The 14555-nt window shown below is 42.2% G+C and overlaps 1 protein-coding gene across 2 annotated transcripts in view; it reads right to left on the bottom strand.

Moving 5' to 3' along the window:
- ZCCHC17 (zinc finger CCHC-type containing 17) overlaps positions 1-14555 on the bottom strand; it is a gene marked incomplete at both ends in the record, with an annotated part of 51941 nt that overhangs the window by 9214 nt on the left and 28172 nt on the right. For both annotated transcript variants that reach the window (XM_080693104.1, XM_080693105.1), the window contains 2 exons: positions 9164-9312; positions 11429-11529. In XM_080693104.1, coding sequence (XP_080549230.1) covers positions 9164-9312; positions 11429-11529 — 250 coding nt within the window. The remainder of the gene's footprint in view (positions 1-9163; positions 9313-11428; positions 11530-14555) is intronic.

The following is a 14555-nucleotide window of genomic DNA, read 5'->3' as shown; positions in this document are numbered from 1 at the left end:
CTGGGATTAGAGGCCTGCACTGCCACACCCAGTTTGGAGTAATCCTTTTAAAATGTAGGGCATCTCATATCATTTCTCTGCTGAAATCCTCTAATAACATCTATCTCACTCTAAGTGAAAACTGGAGACCGCACCATCACTAATACGGCCCTCCGAGACCAGGTGCCCTTGGCCCTCTCCAACCCTCTCCATTCACTCCCTCCAGCCACGCTGGCTCCCTTCCTCTTTCCACACCAGGCCAAGCTCACTCCAACACTCAGCGACTGCACTTGCTGGAATCTTCTTTCTTTACTTATCTGAATAACTGTCTTCAGACATTCTCTCAAATGACACTTTACAAGAGAGGCTTGCCTAAAACGCGCCCAATGTAAAATGGCAAGTCATAGACGGGCGTGGCGGCGCACGCTTGTAATCCCCGCGCTTGGGAGGCTGAGACAGGAGGACCACACAGGTTCAAAGCCAGCCTCAGCTACTTAGTGAGGCTCTCGGCAATTTAGTGAGACCCTGTTTCCAAATAAAATACAAAACAGGTCTGGAAGTATAGTCTGGAGGTAGAAAAGCCCCTGGATTCCACCCCCAGTCCCACCATAAATAAATAAATAAATAAATAAATAAATAAATAAATAAATAAATAAAATGGCAAGTCATGGCTGAAGAGTAGCTCAGTAGTAGTATTTGCCTAGCATGTACAAGGCCCTTGGTTTGATCCCAGCACTACAAATAAATAAATAAATCATTCATTCAAATATTCCTTATAACCCGTAACCAAAATTAAACTTCTCTAGGCTGAGCGTGGTGGTGGTACATGCCTGTAATCCCAGGACTTGGGAGGCTGAGACAGGAGGACTATAGGTTCAAAGACAGCCTCAGCAAGTAGTGAGATTCTCATCAACCTAGTGAGAGGTGTTCCCAAACAAACATAACAAAACAAAACAAAAAACCAAGGCTTAGCCCAGCGGTAGAATGCCTCTCGGTTCCATCCCCTGTCCCCCTATACCCCCCAACAAAAACTTCATCTAGGCTCATGCACTGTTATTGCTATTATTTTTTTCATTTGTTTACCAGTTTATTGTCTACTGCTGCCATTAAAATCTCAGTGGTATGAAGATAGATTTTTTTTTAAACTAGTGATTAAACTCTGGGACATTCTACCTCTGAGCTACACCCCCAAGCCTTATTTTTTATTTTGAAACAGGGTCTCACTAAATTGCTATGGGTTCTTCCTAAATTGCAGAGGCTGGTCTTGACCCTCTAATCTTCCTGTCTCAACCTTCCGAGTACTGGGATTACAGCCATGAGCACAACACATGATGAAGATAGGGATTTTGACTGAACACTTTGTTTAGTTTGTGCCTCCAGTAACTAGAACAGAGCTTGGTACATAGTAGGATCTCTGTTAATGAATGGGGTTGGAGTATAGTGTGTTTAAGGGGACTGGTGGGAGATGATTCTGGAAAGCTGAAGAGATTGGAAGTCTTTTTTTTTTTTTTTTTTTTGGTGGTATTGGGAATTGAACCTAGGACTTTGCATATGCTATACATGTGCTCTTCTGCTTCCAAGCTACAACCCCAACCCTTGAAGAGTTGTTTATTTTTTTTGGGGGGGGTAGAACCTCTCAGCTATGCCCCCAAACCTATTTTATTCTTTTATTTGGAAAAAAAGGTCTAAGTTGTGGAGAGCCTCACTAAGTTGCTGAGGCTGGCCCTGAGCCTGCAATTCTCCTGTCTCAGCCTCCCAAGATCTGGGATTACAAGTGTGTGCCACCACACCCAGCTCTTGAAGGGTTTTAAAGAACTTCATGCCAGGTGTGGTGGCGCACACTTGTAATCCCAGTACTTGGGAGGCTGAGACAGGAGGATCACACAGGTTCGAAGCTAGCCTCAGCTACTTAGTGAGGCTCTCAGCAACTTAGTGAGACCCTGTTGCCAAATAAAACAGAAAATAGGTCTGGGAGTATAGCCCAAAGGTAGAAAGTCTCTGGGTTCCATCTCCAGCACCACAAAAAAACAAAAACAAAAAACAAAAAAAATCAATTCCTATTTTATAAACACTTCATAACCCATTTCAATTTGCAACAGTTTCTTCTTTTTTTTTTTCAGTAATGGGGGGTGGTAGAACACAGGGGCATTCTGCCTCCGAGCTACACCCCTGACCCCAATTTTTTATTCTTTACTTTGAAACAGACTCTCCCTGAGTTGCGGAAGGCTTCACTAAGTAGCTGAGGCTGTTCTTGACACTCAATCCTCCTGTCTCAGCCTTCCAAATGCTGGGATTATAAGAGTGCGCCATCATGCCCGGCTTCTTCTTGTTTTAATTATAATCAAAAAATGACATAATTTCCAAACAAAAACTGTCATCGTACTGATTATAAGATTAAACCAATGCATCCAATTATGGATAAGGGAATGCCTCCAACATATGGGTGTTTAGTGAAGAGGATGAGGTGTGTGTCCAGGTGAGAAAGAGTTTTAATTCTTGCCCAGATCATCACCCTCATTATTCTTCACTAGCAGCAGCAAGAGTCAATCCCCATTCCTCTCCAAACTGAGGGCAGGTCTCACTGAATGAAGAAGTCCTAGAAGCTGTAGTCGGCAGAAATACGGGGTCTATCTATCCAAAGGCAAGCAGACCTATTATAAGCTAGGTATTTCTGGAGCAGGTGACATCCTTCTTTCCATAAGCCATCTCCTAGTTCCTCAATTGGCCTAGAGTCTTTTGTCCTAGAGGCTTTGCATTAAGCATTTTCATCTATCCAAATGCAGAAAAAGTGAGACAGTGAAGTAGACTTGTGAGAAAACAGAGATGAAATCCAGCAGCCCAGTTTCTGACTTCCTGGTTCCAGTCCTGGGAGGTCTGGCTATACTTAATTTCTTGTCCTTGGATATCCATGAGATCCAATAACCTCCCTGGAGTGAGTTTCGGTCCTTTATCATCATACATATATACGCTGGCTTCTTATCTTCCCCTTTAAGAGATTAGCTGCTTGTGTGTACAGGCTATGACCTTTATTTCATGTGAGTTGCTTATCACATATGCCTTCCGCACATCAGCCATTCTTCCTACCCACTGACCAACCTGATAGCATAGGCTGCTAAAGCATTTCACATCAGAGGAGCCTGCTCCGTTCTACACTGGGCTCCCAGAGTTCACGAGTGCTGGAAGAGGTGTCCAAATCTGCAGCTCACACTCCAAAAAGCACATTCCAGTCAAAAAGTTTTTTTGTTTTTTTTTTTGGTGGTACTGGGGTTCCTGGAAGCCTTTCTACCTCCGGGATATACTCCCACGGGCTACACTCCCAGACCTATTTTTTAACTTTTTTTTTATGTGGAAACAGGGTCTTTTAAACCAGCGAGGCTGGCTCTGAACCAGCGCGATCCTCCTGTCTCCACCTCCCAAGCGCAGGGATTACAAGCGTGCACCACCACGCCCGGCGTCAAAAAGGTTTTGCTGGAAAGGAAAGCCAACCTCCTACCAGAACCAAAGTTACAAAGTAAGAAGAATCAGACAGACGTGGAATCTTGATTTATGGTTACCAAGGTAAATACTACATGACTGCTAAGGGTAGCTGGTAACAAAACAAGAACCAGCCAAAGTCTGACCTTCTAAGTCATGTGGTGTCAAGTACATAACACATTTGTGGCCAGATAATACATATTTGTTTGACAATTGAATACTGAAGAGTTAAATAAATGAATGGCTGAAGTGTGGTACACAGAATATTTTTAGTAACTTAGGGACCTGGGCTCTTTTTTCTTTTTTCTTTTTTGGCGATACTGGGGATGGAACCCAGGGGCATTCTACCTCTGAGCTACATCTTCAGCCCTATTTTTTTATTTTGAAACAGGGTCTCACTGAGTTGCAAAGGGCCTCACTAAGTAATAGCTGAGGCTGTCCTTCGAACCGCAATCCTCCTGTCTCAGCCTCCCAAATGCTGGGATTATAAACATGCGCCACCACGCCCGGCTTCGGGACCTGGGCTCTTATTATAGCACTTTCTCTTATATTTGTGTGACTTTATGTGAGTAAATTTCTCTAAATACTAATTTTCTTCATGTGTAAGAAAATAGAAAGGTATTTTATAAAGTATACCTACTGAACAAATTGAGAATAAAAAATAATGAAGGGATTAACAGTGAAGTGAAAGTAGAGTAATACCACGTAAGATCCTGGTAGAAGCAGTGGGCACCCAGAGGTTTTAAGCTTCTCACATCCTAAGAACATTTTTTTTGGTGCCAAGGGTTGAACCCAGGGCTTTGTGCATGCTAAGCACATGTACTACCATTGAGCTATGCTTCTAGCCCCAAAGTATTTGTTAATCCAAGAGGACTAGTGAATTATAAGTTTATATACACAAAGGTACTTTTAAGAAGGTTTAATGGTTATTATTGCTATTTTTTTTATCAGTTGACTCCTCTCCTAAGTGAAGGAAATGGAGTGTGGGATGGCAGTTTGACTAAACAGGTCATAAGAAGCCTTATTATCTATCCTGCAGGGAGTGGTGGCACACTCTTGTAATCCCAGTACTTCCAGGTTCTTGGCCAGCCTCAGCTACTTAGTGAGGCCCTCAGCAACTTATTGAGACCTATTTCAAAACAAAAAAAATAAAAAATAGGGCTGGGATGTAGCTTGAAGTGAGTCTGAAGGACGAAAATTGACAGTGAAAATTTGACAGTAAAGTAATGAGGTAAAACAGGTTTTTTTGTTTTGTTTTGTTTTGTTTTGCAGGTCTGAGGATGGAACCCAGGGATATTCGACCTCCGAGTTACACCACCTGCCCTGTTTTTATTATTTATTTTGAAACCAGGTCTCACTGAGTTGCAGAGGGCCTCACTAAGTAGCTGAGGCTGTCATCCTCCGATCTCCACCTCCCAAATGCTGGGATTACAAGCGTGCGCCACCACGCCCAGCATAAAACAGGTTTTTAAAACATTTTTGGAGTCAGTGTGGTGGCGCACACTTGTGATCCCAGAAACCAGAGGATCGTGGCTGTCTGCAACTTAGTGAGACCCTGTTTCAAAATAAAGAATACAAAATATGGCAGGGGGTGTAGTTCAATCCCCAGTAACACACACACACACACACACACACACACACACACACACACACACACGCTGGGGGTGTAGCTTGCAGGTAGAAGTCCCTGGGGTTATATCCCCAATTCCATGAAAATAAAGTAAAATAAAAGGCGTCTTGCTAAATTATAATGTATGAGCCTTGAATCTGTAATCCTCCTGTCTAAACCTCCAAGTACTGGGATTACAAGAGTGTTTAATTCCCAGCACACAAAAAAAGGGTGCAAATATGGATTAAAAAATAAGGATAGTCGGGCTTGGTGGTGTATGCTTGTAATCCCAGCATTAGGGAGGCTGAGACCTGAGGATAGCGGTTTGCCAACAGCCTCAGCTACTTAGTGAGGCCCTCTGCAACTCAGTGAGACCCTGTTTCAAAAATAAAGAATAAAAAATAGGGCAGGGAATGTAGCTTGGAGGCTGAATGCCCCTGGGTTCTATCCCCAGACCCGCAAAACCCAAAAAACAACAACAACAACAACAACAACAAAAACAAATAAAAATATAAAATAGGTCTGGGAGTGTAGCCCAGAGGTAGAAGGGTTTCCAGGAACCCCAGTACCACCCAAAAAAAAAAAAAAAAAAAAAAAAAAAAGGACTAAAAAATAGGGCTGGAGGTGTAGCTCAGAGGTAGAATGTCCCTGGGTTCCATTCCCGGTACCGCAAAAAATAAATAAATAAATGAATAAAAATAAAAGGATATAAATACTTAATTTAGGGGTTATTAGTATTAGGTGGCATAGTAATACATTCATATTAGTAATATAGGATTTTCTTTTTTTTTGTTTCTGGTCTCAGCCTCCCAAATGCTGGGATTACAAGCATGCGCCACCACGCCCGGCTGTACTATAGGATTTAAAGGTATGGGATTACAATCTTGCGCCACCACACCCAGGGAGGTGAGTATCCTGCAAGGAACACTGCCACCAAAGATCACAACAATATATATATATATTTTTTTGCTATACTGGGGGAGGAACCCAGGGGCATTCTACCTCTGAGCTATACCCCCAGCCCTATTTTTATTCTTTATTTGAAACAGGGTCTCAATGAGTTGCCAAGGACCTTACTAAGCCATGACCTGCGATCCTCCTGTCTCAGCCCCCCAGATGCTGGGATTACAAGTGTGCCCAGCTTAGACCACAACAATCTTGTTTTGCAAATGTAAGAACTGAAGTTAGAGAGCCCAGTTACACAGCTGGTCAGTAGCACAGACACACCTCCAACCTGAGTCTGAATGACCAGACCTGAAGTCTGAGGTACCTGTGGGACACGAGTTACACTAGTTAGTGATGTAACTAGTTACACTAGTTAGTTACACTAGTTAGTGATGTGAAAGGCATCAAGGCAGCTGAAGTTGTTTTTTTTTTAAGGTACTAGGGATGGAACCCAGGAGTCTTCTACTTCCAGGGTACACCCCCCAAGTCCTATTTTATTTGAAAACAGAGTCTCGCTAGGTTCCTGAAAGCCTCACTAAGTAGCTGAGGCTGACTTCAAACCTGTGTGATCCTCTTGTCTCAAGTCTCCCAAGTACTGGGATTACAAGCATGTGCCACCATGCCTGGCAGCTGAAATTTTAGGATTGAACCAAGAGTGTTCTACCTCCAAGCTATACCTGGAGCTCCATTTTGTCTTTTGTTTTGAAATAGGGTCTCACTAGGTTGTTGAGCTATCCACAAACCTCAGATCCTCCTGTCTTAGCCTACCAAGTGCTGGAATTACAGGAGTGCACCACCATGCCTAGCTCTAGCTAATTCTTTTTGTGTGTGTGATACTGGGGATGGAACCCATCGACATTCTACCTCCAAGCTACACCCTCAGCCCTTTTAGTTTATTTATTCATTTATTTTTTTGAAACATGGACTCACTAGGTGGCTGGCGCTGTCCTCTAATCCTTTTTTTTTTTAAAGTAGCATTGGGGACTAAACCCAGGGACATTCTACCTCCAAGCTACAATCTCAGCCCTATTTTATTTATTTTTTTATTTTGAGCAGGGTCTTGCTGGGTTGATGAGAGTCTCACTACTTGCTGGGGCTGTCCTCAAACCTGCAATTCTCCTGTCTCAGATTCCCAAGTACTGGGCTTACAGGTGTGTGCCTCCAAAGCAGGCTTTCTAGCTAATTCTTATAATGGTATGGCCCTTTTCCTCACCTACAACATGAAGATAACACTTAACATGTAAATAATGCCTATGCAGAGCAAGGATTTCATTATAGTCTTTTTGTATTCCTACAGTTTGCAATGCCTGGTACAAAATAACCACACAACAAAAGTTTGCTAAACATCTGAAAACACAACTCAGTAATTGGTCAATTAGAAAAATTCTACACCAAAGCCAGGCGTGTTGGCGCACGCTTATAATCTCAGCATTTGGGAGGCTGAGACGAGAGGATCGCAGATAGCCTCAGCTACTTAGTGAGACCCTGTTTCCAAATAAAGAATAAAAAATAGGGCTGGGGGTGTAGCTCAGAGGTAGAAAGCCCCTGGATTCCATCCCTAGTACTGGAAAAAAAAAAAAAAAGGAAAGGAAAGGAAAGGAAAGGAAAGAAAAAAATTCTATACCATGGGGGAAAAAAAACACTTTTTGATGAAAAAGCCACTTTTTGATGAAACTGTAGCATAGTTCTTTTATTTCTTCTCTACATAGCATGCTACCAATGCATGGTTTCTTTCTGCAGCATAATATGATGTTTATGAATTGCTCTGCTCTGAGTAGTAGAAGAAAGAATTCAACAAAATAGATATTCTTAGCCTTAGCTACTTAGTGAGGCCCTTTACAATTCAGTGAGCCTGTTTCAAAATAAATAATAAAAAAAATAGGGCTGGGATTATAACTCGGAGGTAGAATGCCCCTTGGTTCCATCCCTGGTACTGAAAAAGAAAAGAAAAGAAAAGAAAAGAAAAGAAAAGAAAAGAAAAGGAGAGAAAAGAAAAGAAAAGAAAAGAAAGGAGATATTCTCACATACTGCAGGGAACAAATAAGTACTTTCTGGACAGCAAACTCATAAAATGCATCACTAAAGCCTTAAATTAGTTATTTTACTTGGGAATCTATATATAGAAAACAGTAATAAATGTGGGCAAAAGTTTAGGTTGGAAGTAATGAAAATTATCTAGTAATTGGAAAATAAAATAACAATCATATAGCCCCAGGATAGAGTATATTTTTTACAATAATTTTTTGAAAAACTCTTTTTTTTTTTTTTTTTTTTTTTGCGGGTCTGGGGATAGAACCCAGGGGCATTCGACCCCCTGCCCTATTTTTTATTCTTTATTTTGAAACCGGGTCTCACTGAGTTGCAGAGGGCCTCACTAAGTAGCTGAGGCTGTCCACGAACCACGATCCTCCAGGTCTCAGCCTCCCGAATGCTGGGATTACAAGCGTGCACCACCATGCCTGGCTTTGAAAAACTCTTAAAATGAGAATATAAGTAAAATGAAAATATAGGACATAAACTATACTTTTTTGTGTTTTTGTACTGAGGATTGAACCCAGGTGAATTCTACCTCTGAGCTATACCTCCCCAGCCCAATTTTTATTGTTTGTTTTCAAACAGTACCTCACTAGGTTGCTAAGTCTCACTACTTACTGAGGTCCTCAAACCTGTGATCCTCCTGTCTCAGTCTCCCAAGCACTAGAATTACAAGTGTGTGCCACCATGCCCGGCAATAATTTTGCATTTATATGTGTGTATAACTATATATCTGTGCATGTATGTATAAATAAAGTGACCTAGAAAAAATAGATTATACTATGATTATAATAAGAGTCTCTCTGGGTGGAAAGATTATTGAAGATTTTGATTTTCTTTGTTTTCAGTATTTCTAAGATTTCTGCAAAAAGCAGATTTTCATTTTTTGTTTGTTTTTGTGGTGCTGGGGATTGAACACAGGGCATTCTACCTTCAAGCTATACTCCAGACCAATTTTACTTGGAAGTAGGGCCTCACTAAGTTGCTGAGGCTGGCATCGAGCCTGCAATCCTCCAGTCTCAGCCTCCTACGTACTGGGATTATAGGTGTGCTCCATCACACCCAGCTGCATATTTTCATTTTAAAACTTGAAAAAATATAATAAAGCAAGATAGCACTCACCTTCTTTCTTTTTCTAGAAGAATTCCTTGTGGGATCAGGCTTCTCAAATTCTGCTGTCTTGGCCTCTTCTTTTTCTTCTTCTTCTTCATCAGGTATCAGAGAATATTTGGTCCCACCAGGTTGCATGAAGCAATCCTTTGCAAAGTGGCCTGCAAGAGAAGCAGAAAAGGTAGAAGAAAGCCGTCCCTCCTCTCAGCAGGTGGGTCTTCCCCATAGGCTCTGGAGAGAGGCCGGCTGGTTCAGGTTATTACTCTGTTCAGAGAAGATTTTCTGTCACCTCAAGATGGCATCGCTCAGTCACCCAGAGCCAAGGGAGCACTGGTCTTAGAGCTGGGAAACACGGGTGCTGCTTTGGAATGGCAGAGGATATGAGAACACAGGCTTGTGCTGGCTTCTATTAGCAATGGGGCTTATTAATTTTTAAAGATCTATTTTGGAACTTACTCCTAACAATGAAAGGCTGTTCCAGAGAGCAGGATGGTTGGCAAAGGGAGCTGAGCCAAACCCTAAAGGAAGATGTGTGGCAGGAAGTGGTCACTCACATTCAAGCTAACACACAGAGAGGAGGCACAGTCCCCTAGATGCACTGAATGTCCACAGATTGCCAGGTCTGGCATGGGGCTCAGATCATCAAGTCCAACATCTTGCATTTACAGAGAACCATAAAGGCCCTAGAGTTAAGTAGCTCAAGGTCACACAGATAGCAACAGAGGTAAGACATCACAGGACTCATGCCTCCATGCCCTGTGCTTTACTATACCAAGACCAACTATCATTGGCCTGACATTTGCTGACTGCGACAGATTCCACTTCTCTTATTCTTTTCTGCATTATGTGAAGGCTACTGGATACATGTTCAAGGTAGGAGACTCCATTCTTCCCGAGCCTACAGTGCAGTCGGGGGCCCTTTAACAGGTGCTATACTCTACACAGCTGGTTCTGTCCAAGCTTCTGGTAGATCCCATCTCAGGAGCAGAGAGGAACCATATAAGATAATTAAGTTAGCATGTAAATTATTTGTACTGCTTAGTCTAGAAGCTGGATGGAGCCTAGAAAGGGAACATAGCAAAGCTTCCCAAGTATCTGGACTATTCCTACAATTCCCATGAGGAAGTATTCTTTCTCTCAATTGTACTTCCTTCCACTACACTAATAATCAATAAGGACTTAAACTTTACAACATCAACCAGGGTAGAACTGCTCTCAGTCACTGCAGGAAAACAGAGTAGGAGAGATGAAATGCTAGGGAGAAGAGGTGACAAATTGAGGTCACTGTGAAAATGAGAAGCTGGCAATCCTCATTACAGCTCCAGAGAGGGAAGTCAGGCTGAAAGAGCTTTTTAATATTTGAGTAAGACTAGAAGAAACCTGAGCAAACAGAGCTAAAAGAAAGTGACTATCCTTTTTTTTTTTTTGGGGGGGGGTACTGAGGATTGAACCCATGGGTATTCTACCTCCAAGCTACACCCCAAGCTCTTTTTAAAATTCTTTTATTTTGAAGCAGGGTCTCACTTAAAGGCCAGACTTGAACCTGCTATCTTCCTGTCTCTGCCTCCCAAATACCATCGTGCCCAGCTGATTATCCTATATTCTTTACTATTAAAAGGATATGATATTCAGAATACTGAAGTTAAAGAGATAGAGATATGGAAACTTAAGGAATATATTTTCTCTGTATGTGTGGTACTGGGGATTAGATTGAATTCAGGGGCATTCTACCTCTGCGCTATACTCCCAGCCCTATTTTATTTTTTTATTTTGAAATAAGAGTCTCACTAAGTTGCAGAGGGCCTCACTAAGTTAATGAGGCTGGCCATGAACCTGCAATCTTCCTGTCTCAGCCTTCCAAGTACTGGAATGACAAGCATGTGCCACCACACCCAGCTCAAGGAATATATTTTCAGATCATTGAATTTTTAAGAACAATAACTGTCCTTAGAGATAAAATGTAGAGTGCTGACCATAGCCAAACATTCTTACTCCTCCTGGCATAGCAGATAGGGATCTTGCCAAGGCAGGGCTACGGGGTCAGGGGTGTGAGGTAGGGGCGAGGAGATTATATGATATATCACAGGGCCGGCATTTAGAAAAGCAAACAGAAAAAACATCAAGAAAAAACATTCTGATGTAAGTCTGATAGGAGTAATAGCATGACGTGTACCCATCACCTGGCTAAAACCCAGGGTGAGCTAAACAAAAACACTGGCCTATCTCTTCAATCCATTCACAAGGAGAGAAACAGGAATGGCAAAGGCTTCTCCTTACCTTTACAGCCACACTTCTTGCAGGTGGTGTTCAGAACAGCCTCAAGGGTGATCTTCTGCGCAGTGTAATCCTGGAAGGACCGCCTCCGCCTCTCTTCTTGCCTGTAATGAAAAGGATACTGACGTTCCCCTCCTCAGAGATGTGCCAGAAGTGCTACAAGATAAGCTGTACTTTGTTTTTCTGTTTTGTTTTTTGGCAGGGAAGGTGAAACAAGAAGGAAAAGCATCAGACCAAACAAAACAGGCAGTGAAAGCAATGATTTGAAACAGTCCTCCCTTTCATTCAGGACAAGGTTTTCAACTAACGAGACCAGGCCTTACCTCACTATTGTGCAGAGGATGAAACATATTACTCACCATGCTAAACAGGTAACTCATAAGTTTTGAGCTACACTCCAATCCCCTCCCCCTTTTTTGTGGTACTGGAGATTGAACTTAGGGGCATTCTACCTCTGAGCTACACATCCAGTCTTTTTTTTTGCTGTTTTGTTTTGAAACAGGGTCTCACTACGTTGCTGAGGGACTTGCTAACTTGCTGGGGCTAGCCTCTCTAACCTGTAATCCTCCTGTCTTAGCCTCCCAAGTACTAGAATTATAGTATGTGCCACCATGCCCAGTTTATACTGCCTGTGGGGGGGGGGTACTGAGCACTGTACCTTGGGTACAATTCAAGCTACACTTTTAGCTCTATTTTACTTTCTTTTTTCTTTTGAAACAGGACTTGCTAGGTTTGGGAAAGTCTCATTACTTGCTGAGGTTGACCTTGACCCTGCAATCCTCCTATCTCAACTTCCCAAGTACTGGGCTTATAGGCATGTGACACATGTTTGGAATAGAATTCACTGGAGAAAAAGCAACTTATGACAATGCAATCAGTAAGTGCAGGCTTTAATATTTTTGTGTTAAAAAAAATTCTAAAAGCCAGGCCTGGTGGCGCATGCTGGTAATCCCAGCATTCAGGAAGCCGAAACCGGAGGATCATGGTTCACGGATAGCCTCAGCTACTACTTAGTGAGGCCCTCTGCAACTTAGTGAGACCCTGTTTCAAAATAAAGAATAAAAAATAGTGCAGGGGGTATAGCTCGGAGGTCGAATGCTGCTGGATTCCATCCCCAGACCCTCCCCCCCCAAAAAAAAAAGATTTCTAAAGCTGAGCATGATGGTGGATGCTTGTAATCCCAGTACTTAGGAGACTGAGACAAATGGACTGCAGGTTTGAGGATAGCCTCAAGAAGCAGTGAGACTTTCATCAGTGTAGCAAGACTCTGTCCTAAAAATAAAAATAAGGCCAGGCGTGGTGGCGCACGCTTGTAATCCCCGCGCTTGGGAGGCGGAGACAGGAGGACTGCGCAGGTTCAAAGCCAGCTGCGCTGGCTTAAGAGACCCTGTTTCCAAATAAAAATATAAAATAGGTCTGGGAGTGTAGTCCAGAAGTAGAAGGGCTTCCAGGAACCTCAGTACCACCAAAAAAAAAAAAAAAAAAAAAAAAAAAGAAAAGAAAAAGAAAATAGAGATGGGGGTGTAGCTCAGAGGTAGAATGCCCGAGTTTAATCCCCAGTACCAAAATAAATTAATAAATATAAATTTAAAAAATATTTCTACTGTAAAGAGTTTATAATCAGCCATATAAGCATTTTAATATTACAGACTAAACTATAGAAGTACAAAAAACTTTAGGTCACATGCAAAAGCTACACCTGTATTCCCAGTACTTGGAAGGCTGAGAAAGAAGGATGGAAGGTTTGAGGCCAGCCTCAGCAAATTAAAGAGACCCTGTTTCAAAATAAAAAAGAATAGTTGGGTATGATGGTGCAGGCCTATAATCCCAGTACTTGGGAGGCAAAGACAGGAGTATTCCAAGTTCAAGGACAGCCTCAGCAATGTGGCAAAGCTTTTAGCAACCTAGCAAAACCCTGTTTCAAAATAAAAAAATAAAAAAGGGCTGGGGGTGTAGCTCAGAGGTAGAACAGTCCTGGGTTCAATCTCTAGCACCATAAACAACAACAACAACAAAAACCCAAAAGCAGTAATAAATAACATCACAGTTAACCAAAGGATAAATGTATAATTTGGGCTGGCTTTTTTTTTTATGGCACTGGGGATTGAACCCAGAGACATTCTACTGCCGAGCTACATCCCTAGCCCTAATTTTTTGTTTTTAAACAGGGTCTTGCTAGGTTGATGAAAGCCTCACTGCTTGCTGAGGCTGTCCTCAAGCCTGTTATCCTGTCTTAGCCTCCCAGGTAATGGGATTACAAATACGTGCCACCCAGCTGGGTTGGCTCTCTCAAACACAGAAAATAATTAGTAAATTCCCTAAGGTCTCTCAGGAGATCTAACAATCTAAGAAACCCAGGTTAAAAATTCAAGAAAGAAGCTGGGCGTGGTGGCACACGCTTGTAATCCCAGTACTCGGGAGGCTGAGACCCGGAATATCGCGGTTCGCGGACAGCCTCAGCTACTTAGTGAGGCCCTCCACAACTTAGACCCTGTTTCAAAATAAAAAATTAAAAATATAGGGCAGGGGGTATAGCTTGGAGGTCGAATACCCCTGGGTTCCATCCTCAGACCTGCAAAAAAAAAAAAAAAAAAAAAAAAAAAATTTAAGAAAGAATTTTTTTTGGTATCTTTATACTGAGGATTGAACCCAGAAACAGGGTCTTGTTATGTGGCAGAGGCTATCCTTAACCCTGATATCCTCCTGTCTCAGTCTTCCAAGTACTGGGATAAAAGCATGTGGCCACCACGCCCAGCTCAAGATTGTTATTATTATTTTTTTTTTTGAGGTACTAAGGATGGAACCCAGGGGTATTCTACCTCTGAGCTACACCCCCAGCCCTATTTTTTTATTCTTTATTTTGAAACAGGGTCTCACTAATTGCAAAGGGCCTCACTAAGTAGCTGAGGCTGGCCAAGAAACACGATCCTCCTGTCTCAGCCTCCCAAATGCTGGGATTACAAGCATGTGCCACCACACCTGGCTTCAAGAAAAAATTTGAGACAGCAAATTTCCTTTATCACCAAACATTATCCAAGACTGACAAAAAAACTTCCATTTTTTTTCTTTTTCTTTTTTTTTGGTGGTACTGGAGCTGGAACCCAGAGACTTTCTAACTCTGGGCTATACT

The sequence above is a fragment of the Muscardinus avellanarius genome, assembly GCF_963383645.1.
Source record: "Muscardinus avellanarius genome assembly, chromosome: 3".
Taxonomy (NCBI): domain Eukaryota; kingdom Metazoa; phylum Chordata; class Mammalia; order Rodentia; family Gliridae; genus Muscardinus; species Muscardinus avellanarius.
This window is presented reverse-complemented; position numbering and strand designations above follow the sequence as displayed.